The sequence below is a fragment of the Aegilops tauschii genome, chromosome 4 (assembly GCF_002575655.3).
Source record: "Aegilops tauschii subsp. strangulata cultivar AL8/78 chromosome 4, Aet v6.0, whole genome shotgun sequence".
In the NCBI taxonomy this organism is placed as follows: Eukaryota; Viridiplantae; Streptophyta; class Magnoliopsida; order Poales; family Poaceae; genus Aegilops; species Aegilops tauschii.
Window position 1 is genome coordinate 402960836 of NC_053038.3, and position 20683 is coordinate 402981518.

The 20683-nt window shown below is 43.1% G+C and overlaps 3 protein-coding genes and 1 non-coding gene across 7 annotated transcripts; 2 read left to right on the forward strand and 2 right to left on the reverse strand.

Moving 5' to 3' along the window:
* The first annotated feature begins 308 nt into the window (after nt 1–308).
* Nucleotides 309–8943, forward strand: LOC109732944 (coatomer subunit gamma-1). Its single transcript, XM_020292160.4, has 18 exons — nt 309–627; nt 2061–2158; nt 2283–2333; nt 2530–2643; nt 2731–2931; nt 3007–3108; nt 3863–3970; nt 4047–4274; nt 4382–4632; nt 4750–4921; nt 5752–5907; nt 5985–6035; nt 6237–6377; nt 6460–6654; nt 6722–6853; nt 6941–7114; nt 7687–7926; nt 8478–8943. The coding sequence occupies exons 1-18, from the start codon at nt 546–548 to the stop codon at nt 8670–8672; spliced, it is 2691 nt and encodes an 896-aa protein (XP_020147749.1). The 5' UTR covers nt 309–545; the 3' UTR covers nt 8673–8943.
* Nucleotides 8944–9353: 410 nt separating this feature from the next.
* On the forward strand, nt 9354–17208 carry LOC109732965 (uncharacterized). Of its 4 annotated transcripts, none has more exons than XM_020292176.4 (15): nt 9354–9792; nt 10150–10381; nt 11093–11172; nt 11980–12018; nt 12420–12438; nt 13150–13206; nt 14140–14267; nt 14351–14419; nt 14767–14852; nt 14960–15069; nt 15723–15773; nt 16154–16212; nt 16436–16480; nt 16605–16679; nt 16771–17208. In XM_020292176.4, the coding sequence occupies exons 1-15, from the start codon at nt 9697–9699 to the stop codon at nt 16885–16887; spliced, it is 1263 nt and encodes a 420-aa protein (XP_020147765.1). In that variant the 5' UTR covers nt 9354–9696; the 3' UTR covers nt 16888–17208. The 4 variants fall into 4 exon arrangements, with proteins under 4 accessions (XP_020147765.1, XP_020147775.1, XP_020147770.1 ...); XM_020292181.4 differs by having other exon boundaries at nt 9545–9792; nt 10165–10381; XM_020292186.4 differs by lacking the exon at nt 13150–13206 and having other exon boundaries at nt 9543–9792.
* TRNAE-UUC (transfer RNA glutamic acid (anticodon UUC)) lies at nt 9397–9470 on the reverse strand. Its single transcript has one exon. It is a non-coding gene; the product is annotated as a tRNA-Glu (tRNA).
* Nucleotides 16899–20139, reverse strand: LOC109732955 (glucan endo-1,3-beta-glucosidase 7). Its single transcript, XM_020292168.4, has 3 exons — nt 19628–20139; nt 17606–18624; nt 16899–17530 (listed from the first exon to the last, which is right to left on the reverse strand). Exons 1-3 carry the CDS (start codon nt 19713–19715, stop codon nt 17321–17323), a joined length of 1317 nt encoding a protein of 438 aa, XP_020147757.1. The 5' UTR covers nt 19716–20139; the 3' UTR covers nt 16899–17320.
* Between the last annotated feature and the right edge of the window lie 544 nt (nt 20140–20683).

A 20683-nucleotide genomic window follows, 5' to 3' on the forward strand; every position in this document is an offset into this window, starting at 1 on the left:
ACTAAATACGAAGGGACCCAATAAACCCGGACAGAGGGAGTATCATATTAAGATTGACGTGTAGAAAAGCAATTCATAGATTTTTAGTGGTCTCGTTTTATTGAATAAAAGACATTTGTAAAAGAAATATGAACCGAAAATTCTACTGTATTTCTACGAAAATCTTTTTTTTTAGGATTCTACGAAAATCTTTCTGTCCAAATGTATTTCTCTATAAAATTCCACTGCAAAGTTGGGCCGTGCTGCGATTGGACCTCGTAACGAAATTCGAGTCCAACATCTGACAAAGCACGGCCACCCGACACAGAGGGACCGAAGTGCAAAAAGGGCGCGTAACAAACCACTGACCAGAGAGAGCGTGAGCCTCGTCCCAGGAGTCCCGATCGGCCGATCCCCACCACCCCACCCCACCGTCCCGCGCCCACCACCAGTCCACCGCCGCACGGCCGAGCTTGCGTAGGATCCGGGCGAGAAAAGCTCCGTCCGGTCGAAGCCCCAAGGACACAAAGCCCACCCGCCACCCCGCTCCACCACCAAAGCGTCGCATGCCTCGCTCCCTCGCCGGCGACCTCACCGACCCGGAGATGGCGCAGCCCTACATGAAGAAGGATGACGACGACTCCGACAGTTAGTCTCCTTCTCCCTCGCTAAACCCCACCAGCGCCTCCTCCTCGCGCTCCCCTGCCTACCCTGGCCTGCTGCCTCGGCTCGGCTGTGAAGCCCGTGATGCGATCCGGAGGGGACGCCACGGCCCATGGGAATGCCGGATCTGGCGCGATCTCGCGGCGGATCTCGTGTAGTGTGTCGCGCGCGCGATGTTGCTGTTGGTGGCGTTGGCCGTGCGGCCTTGTTTGACGACGCCCCGCTGGTGGGAGATGTGGCCTCGGGGCGGTGGTTTGCGGGATTTTAGTTCAGAATTGGGGCTGTAGAGCTCGGATTTAGGTGGATCTGCACCAATTGCACCTCATAGGGCAGTTGGTTACGGCGTACCTTGCCTTTTGGTTCGTGCTCCTACTAGCAGCAGCGACCATTTCTGGCGATTGACTGAGATTCCGGTGGCGCTTGCTGCCGGAACCAGTTCGGCCACGTACCATTGTGTTTGCGCAAACGTTGTTTGTGGATGCGCTCCTTAGCTTACAATATTTTTGTTTGGCCAATTAGATTGACAGGATATGCATGCTTTTGGTGATATGATCTCACGAGCTGGTTAGATGTGTCTTCATTCGCTTCAGAGCATACCATCTTCTATACAACTGGTTTCTATGTTTCCTGCATGAATCAGTTGGTTGATGTTGCAACTAGGGCTTATATCTGATTAGTGATTTATAAGGACATCGGTTATCTGTGCTGTAGACAATTTTTATAGCTGGCAGGACGTGAAAACAGTGAATTGCTTGTGTTTCTGGTCATATATCGTCAGGTAGTTCTGTGTTAAATGGACCTTTAGTGCATGTTTGCTGTCCCTTTTTCCTCCTCAGAGCATCATGTGACTCCACTCAAACATTTGTCCAGCACAAAGCCCGTGCTAGTCAATCAATAAATACGAATTTAAATTTTGCATCATAAGTTTTTATGCATTTTGGCTGTAGCAATTCAGTTTATCGCTTGAAAATCTTGAGAACACAATGTGGTTTTACTTGTTGCAGAAAAACAAACAAATTCCTTTGTTCAAGATATCTCTGTTTCTAGCCCATGAAATTTTCTACTCATGATCATGTTTCGATCAAATTGTGTTCAGTTTTTTTTATCCATTCCAGCCTAGACCTTTTAAACACAGGCACTTCTGATTGTTCCGGATGTTGGGCTTAGGGACTGTAGCTTTAGATGGTTTTGCATTAGATCCTGTGATATTTGTCAAAGGTGTCTGGATGTGTGAAGTTACGATTCTCTTAGAACTCTTTAGTTTTTGGGGCTTTGAAATGAACAGTGGTTTTGACCCTGAGTTTCTGTTTGATCTTCTGTTGGAAGGGTTCTATCTCTTATGCTCCTAGATCACGCTCAGTGTAACAAACTGCTTTCAGCTTATGACATGTTTATTAACCGTGTGTAAGCTTTTGCAGTCGAGTACTCACCATTTTTCGGGATTGAGAAGGGGGCTGTTCTGCAGGAGGCACGTGCTTTCCATGACCCCCAGCTTGATGCCAGACGATGCTCGCAAGTAAGTGTTGCTTACAGTCACTCAAATTTCACACCCTTTTGGTAGTACATTGAGCTGTATATATTTGCCCGTCTTCTCTTGGGTGCTTTGACCGTTTGCTTGATATTTGTCTTGGATTTTGCAGGTTATCACCAAGCTATTATATTTAATTAATCAAGGAGAGTCATTTACAAAGGTATGGAAGTGAACATATGCATGAGCTAGTTACTAATATATTGATTTAAAAATTTAACATCCGCTGATGCAAGCCATGGTATCAATCTGGGAGATCAAAAGAGCGATTCCGTCGCAATATACCTTTTTAAAAAGAGCCATTGTGATTTTGATCTTGTTGTGATTTCTGATGGATAATTGGATATGTTATGTTGCAGGTTGAGGCCACAGAAGTTTTCTTTGCAGTTACGAAGCTATTCCAGTCCAATGATGCTGGTCTCAGGAGGCTGGTGTATTTGATGATCAAAGAGCTTTCTCCATCATCAGACGAGGTGAATGCTGTTTCTGATGCACAAATTTGGTTTTGTTTATTTCATGTTTTACCATTCTTAGTTGTTTGAATTTTGTATCTGCAACAGGTTTTCATAGTCACAAGCTCATTGATGAAAGATATGAACAGTAAGACAGATATGTACCGTGCCAATGCAATTAGAGTTCTCTGTAGAATAATAGACGGCAACCTCCTTACTCAAATCGAGAGATACTTGAAGCAAGCTATTGTAGACAAAAATCCTGTGGTTGCTAGTGCTGCTCTTGTTAGTGGTATCCACCTGCTTCAGGTACTGATATACTAGTTCTATACAATTTTCTTGTTCCTTGTTTGAAGGCACTTCAAAAAACATTTTTATGTACAGGCAAATCCAGAAATTGTGAAAAGATGGAGCAACGAAGTGCAGGAAGCTGTGCAATCAAGAGCTGCACTTGTGCAATTTCATGGCCTTGCTCTTCTTCATCAGGTATAAATTGTGTTCGGGAATAGGAGGACAAGCTATAGAACTATAACAGTGCAATAGGTAGAATGCTTATTTGTACATGGTTTCATATGTTTAATATTTGTCCTTCTACGTTTTTGATGGAACTGAAGAGTGACCTACCTTACTGTATATGAGCTAAGTATTGGGTTGACATGTAACTGTTGACTTGAACCTGTGTATCAGGGAAGCTGGCTGTAGTTGCTGTGCTTAGAAATGTAGGTTACCAGTCCCTGCATCCAGGTTTACTTGATAGCTTATAGTTTCAGTACAGGACACTGTCAGGTCAGGTCATATACTGGGCAGTACACTTTTTACTAAGTTCAAATAGGCCATATCTGGCTTACCAGCTTGTCATGGGTCACTAACTTGTGCACCAGCTGATGCCAGCAGCATGCATATCAGTTGTCTGATAATGGTCCATTCATAACAGAAAGTTATAGATAAACAAAAGCTTGAGGGACTAGCAGCTTTAACTATGTCCAGTTCTGTAGTATTTTTGACTTTTGTGGAACCGAATATTTTGTAGCAATGTTCTGCTCATGTGACGACTTTATACTGTGCTAATATTGCAATCATCATTCTATTCCATTTTAACATCTCCAAAAATGTATAGTGGTGTAGAAATTAGATACTGTATGTCTTAGTAAGCCGCATTGTCAGTGAGTAAAAAAAATAGTAGGATGATAGTTTCTGCTGAGACATTTGGTATTCAGTTAATTTTCTCCCCAACTTGCAGACCAGACAGAATGATCGTTTGGCTGTTAGCAAGCTCGTCTCTAGTTTGACTAGGGGGTCAGTGCGCTCACCCCTTGCACAATGTCTTCTGATTCGTTACACGAGCCAGGTAACCTATATTTACTTGTACTGGACTCTTGCAGAATAAGTAAATAAATGCTAAAAAAGAAGTTGCAATTTGGTAGGTAATACGTGAGTCAAGCAACACCCAAAGTGGTGATCGCCCATTTTTTGATTATCTGGAATCATGTCTCAGACATAAAGCAGAAATGGTGATTTTAGAGGCTGCGAGGAAAATAACAGAGATGGATGTGACAAGTCGTGAATTAGCACCAGCGATTACCGTGTTACAGTTATTTTTGAGCTCATCCAAACCCGTGCTTCGATTTGCAGCTGTCCGAACACTCAATAAGGTAATTAATGCATGTTTATCAAGCTCTTATATGCAGACATGTTGTCATGTGTCCTTGTACATTTTTAATATTATCTTCTGTCCATATCTTGATTTGCCTATTGTCAGGTTGCTATAACACGCCCTTTGGCAGTGACAAACTGCAATGTTGACTTGGAGAGTCTGATGTCAGACCAGAACAGGAGTATAGCGACCCTGGCAATCACTACACTTCTTAAAACTGGCAATGAATCAAGTGTGGATCGCCTCATGAAACAAATTACCAGTTTCATGTCTGACATATCAGATGAATTCAAGATAGTTGTCATTGAAGCTATACGATCTCTTTGCCTGAAGTTCCCACTGAAGTATCGTTCAATGTATGTAAGAGATTAATTGGTGTTGATTCATTGATATAACATTTATGTCTGTCTTTTCTTTTGACTATTTTTAGTTGCATTCATAGTCCAATATTTTAACTATTTTTTCTTCTCTAGGATGATTTTCTTAAGTAACAGTTTGAGAGAAGAAGGGGGCTTTGAGTATAAAAAGGCCATAGTTGATTCTATAGTTACCCTGATCGGCGCGATACCAGACGCGAAAGAAATTGGTCTTCTGCATCTTTGCGAATTCATTGAAGACTGTGAATTCACATATCTTTCTAGTCAGGTACTTACATTTGTTATTCTACTAGTACTTATGATTACGCAATGGTTCAGTAACTTCCAAGCTCACCGTATCACCAACTGGTACTTCTTTTTACTGCCCCACTCAAGCTATGCCTTATAATTTGAATAGAGTTTGTGGATCAGAAGCTCGTGTCTCATGATAGACTTGTTAGTCCCATGTTATTAGGGTGCTTCCTGTGAACTGATTGTTTGATCCTCCCCAAAAATACTGCATCCAGCACATTTTCAACATCTATAGCTAGAACTTTTAAAGTTGCACCGTCATGAAATTAAGCAGGCGCCATTTAGAACATCATTTCTCCAGCAAATCCAGCTAAAGAGTAAAAAATGATGATGTCACTTTGTACCACAACACACTACCTGTTATTCTCTAGAGCACATTAAGTGAAAGTAAATAACAATCGAGCAATATGTTTGATTACCGACGCTTACCTAGGATAGGTTCTATTGTTCAGAGTAGGGACTTTTACTCACTGAGGTCAACTGTTCTTCGTCACACCAGTTAAACAATGTTGTACTGTACCTGGATAGTCCTGTTTACTGCATGTTGCACTTGATGAAATTGTATGCACATGTTTAACATTTTTGTATTTATGGCAATTAGCCATACGACCATACGGGCCTGAATGTCATTAAGTACAGGTTCGATCGCTTAATCATATCCATGATATTTCCCCATTCACCATCACGTTAACAACTGTTCAAATTTTCTGGATAAACTTTAGAATTTGGAATTTCTTTTAAAAAGGGATTTCCTGTTAGTTCAACACCCAAACTAGAGAATTAATCCTTTTATTCTCTTGTTACCAGATATTGCACTTTTTGGGAAATGAAGGGCCAAGAACATCAGATCCAAGCAGATACATACGGTACATCTACAACCGTGTGATATTGGAAAATCCCACTGTTCGTGCTAGTGCTGTCAGTACATTGGCAAAGTTTGGTGCCTTAGTTGATGAATTGAAGGTATGATAAAATCATTCAACCTTTCTTTACATTCTTTCACCACTTTCCATTCTTAACTCATTTATGGCTTTTTTTAGCCTCGGATATTTGTTCTCCTGCGCCGGTGCCTGTTTGACACTGATGATGAGGTAAATTTTGTTTTTTCACTTGATTTTAGTTATCTCCTTTGTGTGTGACATGCAAACCACAAAACAACATTTTTCATTAGGTTTACAATTCTTATCTAGCAGATTGCCTCTTCTTGGCCTCCACCTCTAGCATTAAGAATGGCGTGTTGCATTCTGGGCAATAATAAGCTAATAAGCACTAATTGGTCTTTCCTATTGTAGGTCCGCGACCGTGCTACACTTTACCTCCAAACTCTGAATGGTGAAGTTGCTGTAGGTAACTCTGAGAAGGACGTGAAGGAATTTCTATTTGGATCCTTTGATGTGCCTCTTGCCAACTTGGAAGCAAGTCTAAGAACCTATGTATGTTTACAGTGGGCATTCCATGTAGCATGTTTCAAGTGAATCATATCCTATGCTATGCTCACATCTTCAAGAATAACAGGAACCATCCGAGGAGCCCTTTGATATTTCCTTGGTGTCAAGAGAAGCCAGATCGCAGCCACTTCATGATAAAAAGGCCCCTGGAAAGAAGCCACCTGCTGGTGCTCCCGCCCCTGCGCCTGTTTCGGCTGTTGATGCTTATCAGAAGATGCTTTCATCTATCGCTGAGTTCTCTGGGTTTGGAAGGCTCTTCAAGGTTTGTACAGTAAATACTTTAGTGATATTTGACAAGTTCGCATGCTAAATCTCTCTCATTCCCTCAGTCCTCAGAACCTGTGGAGCTGACAGAGGCAGAGACTGAATATGCAGTTAATGTGGTTAAGCACATCTACGAAAACCATGTTGTATTGCAGTACAACTGTACAAACACCATACCTGAACAACTGCTAGAAGATGTAAGCACTGGTGCTTTAAGCATTTTATTGGAGGCGTAATTGTCAACTCATGCTGAAATTCTGATAAATGGCTGTTGCTTCTTTCAGGTTACAGTATACGTTGATGCCACGGATGCTGAAGAGTTTTCAGAAGTTTGTTCAAAGCCTCTTAAAAGCTTGCCTTATGATTCACCTGGGCAAATTTTTGTTGCTTTTGAAAAGCTAGAACATGTTCCTGCAATCGGGAAATTTTCAAATGTATTGAAGTTCACTGTTAAAGAGGTAAGTGTAATAATGTTTCTCGTATTATTGGATTCAAGTATGAGTAATGGTTTATCTAGGTTCCACTAAATTAAGCATTCTATATCAATATTCCTTTGGTACCTACTGCCTCGGTCATGTGGAAAATCTTATGCAAAAACTCTGTTCTCTTTGAAGTACTACGTAGCATGGTGGTTTCACCTTCTAGGAATTTTGGAATCTTCATGCGAAACCTGCTTCATCTGTTCATACATCTGGAATCTTTTTAGGGTTAATTGGATAAATGACACTCGAATTCTGGCGATTCCGAGAAACGCCACTGCAATTTCCAAACTTTGAAAAATGCCACTGCAATTTTTGCAAACTTTTAAAAATGTCACTGCAGACTTTGAAAAATGCCAATGGAAATGACATTTTTCAAAGTTTTTAAAATAAATTCGGAATTATTATATTATAAAGTGTTGTGGACTTGCAACCTACAAGTGTTATAAGTCATTGTCCATAAATGAAGTATTAACATAATGAAATTTAACCTCAACCAAGGTAGGCACTATTTTGTTGTTCTTTGAGTTAATGTTGTTTATTGTTGTCAGGTTGACACATCTTCAGGGGAAGCTGATGAAGATGGTGTGGAGGATGAATACCAACTAGAAGACCTTGAAATTGTTTCAGCTGATTATATGCTGAGGGTCGCAGTTTCTAACTTTAGGAATGCCTGGGAGAATATGGACCCAGAAAGTGAGCGTGTGGATGAGTATGGACTCGGGGCTAGAGAGAGCTTGGCTGAGGCCGTGAGTGCTGTCACTAGTATCCTTGGCATGCAACCGTGTGAGGTGAGCTTCCAGTTCTTTAAAGTTTAAACTAATATTGGTCAAATAACTTGCCTGTTTTCCTATTCATCCTTAGCTGTTTCTTCAAGCATCATCACAACTGAACCCAAGAATTTACATACATTGTGTGGTGCCTTATGCATTCTATATTTATGTTGCTGTTCCTGTTCTTCCACCATTATGGGATGGGACGGGACAGAATAATTGACTAATCGACATACTTGGCAGTGGCATGCAACATTCAATTAAACTAAATATGCTACATTGGAATCTATATGCTACATTTATGTTTTGTTCACGACCAAAATCTGCCGTACTAATCTTTTTGGTTATGGAAAAAATGATCTTTTAGTATGGTTGCCAATGTTTTGGCATGCCCTCACCCCTTTGCCCACTCTAGTTTATTCCCTAACCAACATTGGCGAAATCATGGGCAAGCACGATTATTCAGATTGGCCAAACTTCTTTGTAGGGTCATCTTGGGTTTGTGAACTAAACGCCCGAAAACTTCTGAAAAACTGAAAGTTGACTACAATGGTTACTCGTGTTTGCAGGGCACTGAGGTTGTACCAAGCAATGCAAGATCGCATGTTTGCCTGCTTTCTGGAGTGTATATAGGGGGCGTCAAGGTTCTTGTCAGGTTATCATTGGGACTAAGCGGGCCCAAGGAAGTGGCAATGAAGCTGGCGGTAAGGTCAGATGACCCCGAAGTCAGCGACAAGATCCATGAGATTGTTGCCAGTGGGTAAAACGGATGGCGGCCTCTGCCCCTGCCGAAACTTGTGTAGAGCCGGTAAATAGTCTTCAGTATCATGTCAGAAAGAAAATAGTTTTCAGTTTTGTGAGAAAATTGTACTGTACCTGTTGATGCGTCGGTGTTTACAGAATGCTCTTGGCTTCCTGCGTACTGCTGCTCAGAAGTCAGAAGTGTATCTTGTACCCATTGCGTTCAGCCGTTCACTGCACAGTTAATTTCTGAGCATGCTTTCGTCTCAAATAAAATATGTTATGGTGTATTGATATGCATGCTTGCTTCTGTAAAATGTGTGGGCTAATCTGCTAGTCGAATCTCTCACCACTATACACAAATGCTATGCATGCTTGCGCGGAAATTGCTAATGGAGCACGAGCTCATGGAGCCTTTACTTTGGAAACTTAAAAAAACAAGTTAAAAAAAATTCTGAGAGAAAACACACAAATACATATGGATGTACACTACTCTGTAAAGTTTCATGGTGAAAAATACTTTTTTATGCTAGCACATGTACTTTTCACTATGAAAGTGTACATGATTTTCTCTTTTTGTACAGCTCACATCAAAATGTACTTTGTCATGAAATTTCACACACATCTAGTATGCATCTATAAATGCTTGTGTATTTATGTTAGTTTTTTTAGGAACTTAAAAAGTTGATTTTTGGAAAATTCAGGCTTTATGGAGCCCGAGAGCAAAAAATCTACAGGCAAAAAAGTTTCCATTGCCGGGATTTGAACCCGGGTCGCCTGGGCGAAAGCCAGATATCCTAACCGGGCTGGACGACAATGGATTTGTGAAAGCAAATATTTCAGTGATATCTGGTAAATTTAGGAGCAACACAGCCAAGCCTATTCCCACGGTCTTGGCGGCCGCCACGCCATTTGCTCCTCTTCCAACTTCCGTGGTTGTGCAGCCCAAGGGGAACCGCCTCCAAAACTCCTTGCCCACGGCCCGCCGGCTGGCACAGTCCTCCCCCGCCGCCCGCGACAGGAGCGCTGCGGGCACCCGGTCCGTCGATGGCGTGCTGCTGCTTCCGTGCTGCCGCGGTGCCGCGCCTCCTCTTCCGCGCCGCCGCGCGGCCCCTCCAGTTGCCGCTCGCCGTCTCCCGAAAGGTACGTGTTCTGCGCCCCCTTCTCTGGTACCCGACGCCCTCCTCCTCGCACGGTTCGACAGATTGGAGCTGGAGAGGGCCCGTAGAGAGAGAAAAAAAATAGGGGAATGCCGCATTAACTAGCCCTAGTAAAATCGGCGAAGCTTCGGCGACCATTTCATTGCTACCTGTACCACATTGCCTCTGGATAAAGTTTCTTCTTGTTCAGCGGAGCACCTTCGTGTAGTTGCATTGCAAGTTGGATCGCTCAACCCTTTTTCGACTCAAAATGAGAGTGATTCATGTGGTTCATGACCTTAATGTTTTCTAATGCGAATACCAATCAATTACTGCTCCTATTTTGTCTCTGACACATTAGGGTTTCTCGGGGCAGTCAGTCTTGCCAGTCACTGATTCAGTCGAGAGTTTTCAAGGACCGTCAGTGGATCACGCCCCCCGGATTCCGTTGTATGATGACAGCTTGCCCTCAGGTGTATCGACCATATTAACGAATCCTGGTGAGAATGTCGCTCCTGCTGATCCTTCAAAGAGCAGAATCATGCTTGTTGATGGAACCTCAGTGATGTACAGATCCTACTACAAGATATTAGGTCAGTGTTTTCCTCTTGCACTCATTATTGGTACATCTTGTCATTTTGCTTTGCCTTTTTTCTAGTTGTTACGGTAAGTTTATGTCTAGAAACGGAATGTCGTGACAGTCACCTCTTTGTGATCCTCAAGACATTTCGTTTCATACGCTTGGTAAGTTGTCTTGTAACATGTATTTAATTCAGCACTTGTTCTGGCAAAGCAAATGTTGGAACTCAACTTAGACATGGAATTGTTGGACTTAGGTCTACTTTAATATGATAATTGAAGTATAGCAGAATTCTGTCGTTATCATAGACACTGGCAAAAGAAATATTACATGCTTCCACACATGCAATCTCGAGTCCATAACAACATGACATGGGACCTTTTTTCTATTTCATTACCCACCCTATGTGCATCGTTTTCAGAGACTGACGGTTTAGCTGTCCAGCTGCTGTATTGTTTATCCTGTAATGTGCAACCTTCTAATCCGTCTATCTGGTTGAACTGTGTGCTATGCTTGGATAGAAACTCCTAACCAATGTCCATAGTACAGATTTAGAGACCAATTGTAATACAAAACTACAGAGTAGTCTGATCAATCTGTCAAATTTGTTCTTAAATATCTTAGTTTGTCATACATTAAACCTGTTTGAGAAATTTACTCTTTCCTATTGCTCGTTTTCAGTGTTGTAATCTACACCTCATCTATTCTTTTTCCATGGATGTAGCACAGCTGCAACATGGTCAGTTGGAACATGCTGATGGCAATGGGGATTGGGTTTTAACTATATTCAAAGCTCTGTCACTGGTGAGTAGTACTTATTTGTAGCTTTGAAATGAGATCCTCAATGTTAATAAACTTAAATTTGTATATAACGGGTGTTGCAGTTATGGGTTGTGTCATGTAGAGTTTGTGTGAAACACAATCTTCTAGGGCAGTTCTGTTTCTTTATTTGTACTTTTATTCATGTAGTGAATACGGTCCATGATTGTATTTTTCTCTCTTTATAAACAATTTTCTCACCATCCACTGGGCACTACTAATCCAACAAGTAGGAACCAGGGAGAAGTGAAAAAAATATGGAAGGTGAGGAAAGTTGAGAAACTTTTTGGAGTTTAAGATATGTTTTTGGTCAATGGCACATTGTACTGGATGGTCAGTGCAATATTTATTCCACCATGCTTGTCTTCATATGACGTTTAGTTAATGAACTATAGTGACAGATAATAGGATGTTTTTCTTATCAAGTTTTTTCCAGTAGGCATTTTTTACCATTATAGGGACGAGTTTTGGGAAAAGACAATATTCTGTACATATCTGCCTATTTCAGAGTTGTGATGTTTATTAACTACAAAAGTTTATCCTCAGTTGATATTAGTCCCTTCTGGGTCCATAGAGAATGTGTCAATATGTTGTTTACTATGGCTTTGAAGAAAATATTCAATACTCTCTCTGTACAATCATTAATGATGGATTAACCTTTTGCCCCCATGCTTTTTCATGTACCAAACTTTACATTGACATTGTAGAACTGTTTCCTTTGTAATAGTTGCCTAACTAATAAAGTTCATGATCCTTTGTTGTGATTTGTAATTTGTCAAGTTTTCTCTGCAGCTTCTTGACATGTTGGAGTTCCTTCCGTCTCATGTTGCGGTATGTCATTTTGTTCTTGCATGGATTCTACTGGCAGTGCTTATTTATTTTTGCATTTTCATTGAAAAACTACATCTTGGTGATCTATATGCATGAGCTTTGTTCATTGGTAACTGCTTATCAATTTAAGTGCGCATGTTTAGTCTAACATACTTAGTCTAATCCTCAATGGAATAAAAAATTTAGGGGCCAACTGTAGATAACCTGCACATTTGTAATATACTTATTATTTCAACATTTGGCCTTTAATAATCATTTGGCACTTTCCAAACTAAGCTGTAAATACTGAGCTGTGATACATCATTACAGAATTTACAATGTTTTTTTATGTGTTTTCTTTACTTTTATTTGTTTTCCTCTTAGCCTTCTGACCACTTATGTTGCTTTAAACTTATTTGCAGATGGTGTTTGACCATGATGGTGAGCTCTGTGCCTGTCTCCTTCGGAGAATTGCCCTAGCTCATTCTTTTTAATCTTTACTCTTGGAAAAATTCCTTTAATCAAATCATTGCTATCATTCTTGAATGCACATCCACTTCATATAATGTCAATTTGCATAGTTTTCAACACAAAATATTAACTCCAAATTTTGTTTCCTTTAAGCATTTGTCTTAAATTACTATTTGTATTTGAACATCTTTCTATTTATATTTGGACATGTAATGTCCTCTCCAAGTTCACCTTTCCTGACATGTAGCGTTCTCCCATAGATGATTGTTCGTGCTCATGATTTAATACTCTTATCTGGTTTATTCTTTTAGTTCTCGAACCAAACAAAGTGTTATTTTCCTCACTTTCTTTTGACATCGGCGATCCATGAATGATTTGTATCTCTGCACCCGGGGGGGGGGGGGGGGGGGGGGGGTGTGCAATGGTGCAAATTCAAACAAATATTACCGACTTACTGTTACCATATTAGTCTATGTAACTCAACTTAACATGTTTGGTGCAATTTCAAATTAATATCTATATTATGCGGCTTTGCAGGGTTAGTCTTTCTGTTTGGATTTCTTCATCCCCCCTTGTTTACTATAGTTTGTGAAAAGAACCCCAATACCCTTGCTATGCGAATTCAGACACATCTCGTTATAGTTCTTAGTTATAAATAAGTGGCCAAACTTTTCTTTTCAGGAGTCCCATATGGTCATTATACAGCCATGCCATCCAAAGAATGTCACATGGCAAAAGGTAAGAGTAAGATAAACTCAAGAACTTAATGGGGATCATGGGAGATGGTAATCTGAGGCTTCCTCATCTTGGTGCATCTCACTTTCTAGGCAGATCCAATTTTTTCTTTTTTTTGCAAAAGATGGCCTGGATCAAAACAAGCGTAAAACAATAAGAGTGATAAAATATGATTTGTAGAATACAATGTTTAAGGCTTCATCTCATGAATGCCAGTTTTTTCATTCTATAAGGGAGTGTTCTTGTTCTCTGTCTAATCCTCCTTTCTTTGCCCCGTTGGATTGAAAGAATCTTGTGGGACATCCATAGAAAGCACCATTTTGTTTGAAGGAATGAGCCCTCAAAAATTACTATGGATTTGCTTTTCTACACTCCAATTCTATATGATAGCTAACAAGCAGTGACCCTCTTGGAAATTTTTCTTTGTGTCTATGACATGCACTCAGTGTCTTCAGAACTCTAGTGCTTTTCTTGTGGTGCCACCAAACAACTTCTATTATTAATTGCTGTGTTCACAATCTTTGTAGGATCCATCATGTCATGAAATTTTATTCCTGTATTTTTCCTATTTATGCACTTTACAAATCCTGCACATTTGTCCGAAGAGTCCAGTACACATGACAGAACCTCATTTCTATACTTCATGTGGTGTGTACATTTGGAAACTCTGGCTCATTTGTATTTGCTGCGGGTCCTTCTGAAATCTGGACATGTGTTGTTTATTCTAGTCTTCTGGGCTGAAACAATTCAACTCTAGTCCATTTTTTCCCATTTTGCTCTCTTCTCTACTGATATATAGGTCTGCATTTATTAAAATAACACTAACTGAATTTTGGTTTGCAATGTTTTTTTTTTGGTTCTTAACAGTTATCTCCAATATTTCCCACTGATTTAGATCTATAGAAACATGATACGGTCTTTCTTGTGTTCTCCTAGGAATGACTTTTCGACATATGTTATATCCTGCTTATAAGAGCAATCGCACCTCAACACCAGACACCATTGTTCAGGGCATGCAATACTTGAAGGCATCTATCAAAGCAATGTCAATTAAAGTAATCGAGGTAAAAAGTAGCAGTTGTATATTTGGTTTGAAGATGTTTTTGTTTTCTTTTGATATATGGGATCGTCAAAATTATCAATGTAGGTTCCAGGTGTCGAAGCTGATGATGCTATTGGTACACTAGCTGTCAACAGTGTGTCTGCAGGCTACAAGGTAAAAAATACTTCGTCATGAATCATTCCTCTAATACTTTGTTTTGTCATATTTCTCTTCATGAATCTTACATGCACTGGATTCTTTTTTGGAATGTTGACTGGATTTCCGGTAACAATGGAATAATAAACAATTGTTCCTACCACTTTTACTTGATACAACTAGACAATGGCTGGAGTTAAGGGCTATCTCAGCATTTCTTGGTTTTGTACCGACAGTGCAAGAAGTGAAATTAGCTGATATAAATTTGATATTGCTAAAGTCTGATGGATTCGATATCTTGTGTACTCTGGTTGTTATCTATTGCTAACGTCTTTCTTTTTCAATATGCCTGGCCTCTTTTGAAGGTCCGTGTTGTCTCCCCTGATAAAGATTTCTTCCAAATTTTATCACCTTCTCTACGTTTGCTGAGGATTTCTCCACGTGGTTCTGGGTCAGTGTGATTGTTTTTTACCTTCTGAAAGTGTCGCCGGAAATGTCTAAATAGTTCATTTTCATGATTTTAACATACTGGAGGTTGCATTTTTTCTGAACAAACAGGATGGTTTCATTTGGAGTCGAAGATTTCGTGAAGAGATATGGAGCATTAAAGCCATCACAGTTTGTTGATGTTGTTGCACTTTCAGGCGACAAAGCTGATAATATACCAGGTATTGCTTCTGTTGCTGTTGTATCTTGTACCACTTTAGTTAGGCGTCAACAAAACTTGTTCCTGGTGGGTTGGCATGACAAGCCGGCCCAACTGTATATGAAAGCATGGTAGATCTCTTTCTACCCTACAAATGCATAAAAAACTTGAGTACGGAGAGAAAAAACAGGCAGAAACTTCCTAATTTGGGCAGTTGGTTAAGTGTGTTGCATGGGTTAGAAGGTTTCTGGACTGTTTGGCCTGTGGGTGAGGTGGCTGCTTTTGGTAGCCAAGTTAGCCTGAGACACGTTGTTGTGTTGTTGTCACCCTTCTCCTTGCAACCAAAGAAAGCAAGAAGTGCCCCCTACATTGGAGTCCATGGCTGCGACGATGCTCCATGCTCTGCCTCTACCTTGCAGCTGCACCATTTGTGATCCAAAATTGACGGGTTAATGTGAGCTTATCCATGCGGTTAGGCACTCTTCAAATAGGAATCCATTTTCTAACTGGCTTTCGTGCTTTGGTGAGTCGTCCGAGACCCCCCCCCCCCCCCCCCCCCAACACACACACACACACAGAAGACCATGCATTCATGCAATTTAAATTCATGACCTATCTTTCATTACGGGGCCTGCTGACTGTGACATTGTATGACTGGTCATTTTGTTTTTTCAGGAGTTGAAGGAATTGGAGATGTTAATGCAGTAAAACTAATAACTAAGTTTGGTATGTTCATTTTTTATCAAACTATTTTTTTTCCTGAGTGCTTATTAGATACTCCCTCTGTATCAAAATACAAGACGTTTTTTGACAACATGACTGTAAAAAAACGTCTTATATTTTGATACGGAGGGAGTATGTATCAAACTATCGATCACTGGAGGACGATTGTTGCTTTAATGTTTGTTTTAGTTTATTGACTGATTGAGCTAGGTACACAATTTGAAAGGAGGTTTTGTACACAGAGTTAAAGATGACTGATGTTCCATTACTAATTCACGAGTGATGTTGTTACAATATATTTGATGTTTTGAGTTTTTGAAAGTATGGAACGGCATTATCCGAAACCTTGACTGAAAATTGTCCTTTCGTTGGAATTTGAATAGGTTCGTTGGAGAACTTGTTGAGATCAGTGGATGAAGTCGAGGACCAGCGAATCAAACAGGTAAGAACAGACCATTCTAATCTTGCAGACTGCAACAATGCAAAAATGGCATCTGAACTTTTTAATATGTTACCATCTTCTTGATTATTGATTGCATTTTCTCCGGAAAGTATGTCAACTTATGGTCTCCCAAATGCTCGAGTAATTTATTCCAGTAGAGTTCTTCCCTACTTTTCTCGTAAGGAAAAGGTTGAGAAGCTGTGCTGACTGTGGTCCTTTACAGGCTTTGATCTCTCAATCGGAACAGGCATTACTCTGCAAAAGCCTGGTAATTTTTCTTCCTAACCATCTTTCATGAATACCGAATTCCACCATCTTTTGTATATTAGCCTGCTAAGAGATGAGATCATCCCTCAACTGAACTCTTTTGATCGAGGTTACTCTTGTTGTAGGCCATATTACGTTGTGACCTTCCATCGTACATGGTTCCTTTTAAGACCCCCGACCTCGTATTCCAGAAGCCAAAGGCGAGTCAAGCCATAGGCATCATATATCGTTAATACAACTAGATTCTGTTGATTTTGTGCTTCCTGCTTACGCTGCTATCCTGCTTTCCAGGATGATGGAGCCAAATTCATAAATCTGTTGCGAGCTTTGGAGGCGTATGCAGAAGGATCGTCGGCAGACCAAATCATCAGAAGAGCTTTGTATCTCTGGAACAAACTTGAATCATGATGATGCCAGAATTTTTCAGTAGTGACCCAGAAGAATGTTCGCATAATTGCACGATAAGATAGGTTACAAAAACAGCACGATCGTCTAGCTCCTGCATAGGGAGCACTCAGCCATACCCAAGGAGAAAACGTCTTGTTGCTGGCTGCGACATTTTGCGTTTTGCTGAAGCACGCAAGGAAAATTCGACGGTGGTTGCTTAGACAAATTGTTCATACACTAATCATAGGTAGTAGCTTGAGCTTTGTAGATGAAGCACAACATGGGTATTTTTTGTACTTCTAACTAAGGGTAGAGAGATGCAAGGTGGCTGATTAGTTCGTCGATCGTTCATGTGCAAGTTTGGCCATTTTTCTTTGTCCTCGACCGGTGAATTCTTATGCACAAAGACAACGGTCGCGTTCCAAAAGTCATGCGAGTTCCATTCAGAAAACGATCATCTACTTTCGGCCACCATTGCCAGGCCCAGCAAAACACCAAACAAGACAAGAAGCGGCACGCCGGCGTCAGCTCTCGGCGATGCTGCTGTTCCCGGGACGTAGCACGAGCTGCTCTGCTGCTGCACCTGCTGCGTGCCCCCCGGCACGCTGCCCGTCGTCACACAGTACCCCGCCGGCGTCGCCCCCCTCGTTGCCTGCGGCGCACCCTGCAAAATAGTCGAAGAGCGTCAGCGCCGTCCATTCCATTGAACAAAAGCCGCAGGCTAGGCCGAAGCGAGCACCTGCGCCGGAGCTGCGGTGATGCCGATCTGGCCGGACGTGCTGGGGCTGGCGCTGCCTTTGGCGAGCCCGATGTCGTAGTTGGCCGTGAGGTCGGCCTGGTACAGCCCGAACGACCGCTCCGACACGGGCCCGGGCTTGAGGTCCTCGTCGTAGAGCGCGAAGAGGTACGTGTCCACCGACCTGCCGGGCGTCCGCGGCGTGCCCACCTGCGACCTGAGGTGCGCCACGAGGTTGCCGTTGTACGCCCTGGCGTTGTCTGGCGTGGCGCCGGCCTCGTCGGCGTCCCCCCTGTACGGCCACCCGGTCTCGGCGATGACGATGTCCACGCCCGCGTACCCCTTGCCGTCCAGCGCCGCCCGGACGGCGTCGAGCTGCGCGTCGAACATGTTCATGTAGGTCAGCCCCGACGCGGCGTCCACGCGGCCCGGGTTGGGCTGGAACAGGCAGAAGGCCAGCGTCTCGTCCCGCGTGTCGGACGCGTACGCGAAGTACGGGTACGGGTTGATCATGAACGGCGAGCCGTTCTGCCGCAGGAAGTCCAGCACCGGGTCCAGGCTCCCGGCGAGGTCCGGGTGGAACGCGCCGGAGGACGGCGGGTCCGACGCCGCCAGCACCGCCATCGAGTGCACCGTGGAAACCTTGGTGGTCGAGCCGGCGGGGAGCGCGGCCAGGAGGTTCTGCATGGCGGGGAGGAGCTGGGGCGCGAGCGTGGGGTCGCCGGAGTTGAGCAGCTCGTTGCCGACGGAGATGGCGGAGACGGACACCGTGGTCGGGATGTTCGCGGCCGCCCACGACGCCGCGGCGGCCGGGGAGGCGGCGAGGCTCGGGACGTCGGAGTTGGGGACGCCGAGGAGGATGGAGATGTTGGACCCCGCGAGCGCGGCGACGAGGTCCGGTTGGGGCTCGTAGAGGCGGAGCTTGCCGATGGACGTCGACGTGAGCAGGCTGGCCGTAGACGCCGCGGGCGGCAGGTTGTCCGCGATCGTCCCGTAGTTTACTCCGATGAACGACTGCGACGCTGTGTACATCGAACAAGTGCAAGTGGCGAATTAGAGTGCATAAAATGAAGTTAATTCCGTGCATATTTGCATAACATGTGCCTGTTTGATGTCAAGCAGATGCAAAAATGCTGTCACAACTATAAAAAAACTGCACGTGTATGCATCAAATTCTTGGCATGCAAACGAGCCAGAGCATGTCTGTAATTCTATACATACTATATCAGAATTTTGTATTGTTGGGCCACATGCATGCAAATATTCGTATGCTAGCTAGCAACGGTACACACCGTTGACAGTCTTGGACTGTTTGGGCACCATGATCTGTCAAATACTCAGGCATGCAGTTGTTAGGTGCCTTGTTGATACGCAAGTATTCATAATTTGATACCTGTACCACTAGATTCCATGATGACCAACCGGTTCGGACAGCGGTCAAAGTCACGTCGTGCCAATCTAGCCAACGCAACGTGCATGTGAGGTTGCTTAGGAGCTACTCACATTATCACTTACTTTCAGCACATCAGCTTCCCCTGATGCATACAGCAGTACTACTAATGTAGTGCAGTTAAGGTGCCGTGCTCCGTTCTGCACCACGGTCGGTCGGGATCATGATTTTTATCGGGCATCGTCTTTGACAGCGTACCCAAAAGTGACTCCTTTCTCTATCTGGGCGTCGGGAAATATGATGAAGGAGGAACTCTAATTATCCCCCCTTCTTGTATTTCTCTACCGTTGGGGAAAGTTCATTTGATCTGATGAGTAAAAAGGCAAGATGTTATGAGATCCGAGATCCGAGCCACTTTAGGTTAGCATAGCTGTGCCATCACCATTTCCTTAACCTGAAGAAGGTTCAGTGACTTGCCACGTGTAGTGTGTAAATAGCACTACTTGTTTTGGCAAAATTTGTTCTAAAATGCGAAAATTGTTCTCAAGAAGAGCAAGCATATGCTGAACATATGCGCATACAGCTTAAGTAACTACTGAGCGAATTACTGAACGGCGCTGGGAGCGGGAGCTTACTTGCCAACTGGAAGAGGAAGGCGCCGTGTAGAAGTAGGAGCCTGAAGATCACAGCGGCAGCATCCAGCTGCCACCTTCTGCCCCCCATGCTATGCCCTGCCTTCTGCAACCACTTGATGCCGTCTCCGGTGGCTGCTTGCCTGCTTTGAGGACTATGGGAATGCGAGGCAGACGACGAAGGCGAGGCGTTACTTGGGCCGCCGTTTCCCCTCCTCGGCCCTCCTGCACAAAAACAAGGCAAAAAGAAGGCGACTGCACGTTGCCGTGCCCGCGACCGCCTGTGTTTTCGGGGCGCCAGCTTTGCCGCCGGGACAGACAGATATATAGCCACCCAAAACGATCAGCGTGGGCGGCTTCTCTCGCAATGCTCTCTGGAGGACGAACGATGGGGATGGTGGCGCCGCGCGGCGCTTTCGTCTCGCAGAATTTAGCTGCTGGAACCGTCTGATTTGCCGCGGCCGTCACGTGGTAGGCTGACTCCGGCCACGGGATTTTGCACGGGATTTCACCTTGGTTCCTAGCAATTGTGTGTGTCTTAAGCAGCATCGGCGCCGGATTTGCGCAACGGCGGTGTGGCGCGCGACCAGCCACACGGGTGGTTATCGCCATAGTTAATTGCGAGACGATTGTTACTATCTCAATCATCATCCCCTTCGACAAGGTCAAGATGAAAAGGGAGGCGATCGATTTTTCAATATGCCAGGGAAAGCATGATGGCAACTGAAAAGCGCCTGCCACCTACATGCTCCTTCAGCCGGGGTGATTGATTGCCGTTGCATGGCATGTATGGATATATCAATATATAATAGTAATATTTGGGCCGTCCCAAATTTTGGTCGATGAGCGTCTGAGCGCTGACGTCAAATTCCTTGCGATGCGTGTTGTGTGTGATAGTGGCAATATTGATTTGGCATTGTGAATATTAATACTTTTTTCTATATGTTTGGTCAAAGTAGAGATATTTTTTTGAAAGGAAAATATAGATACTTTGACTTTGGACAAAACTTATATGCAGACTACAAAGGACCACAGGGAGTACCAACATACTACTAATAT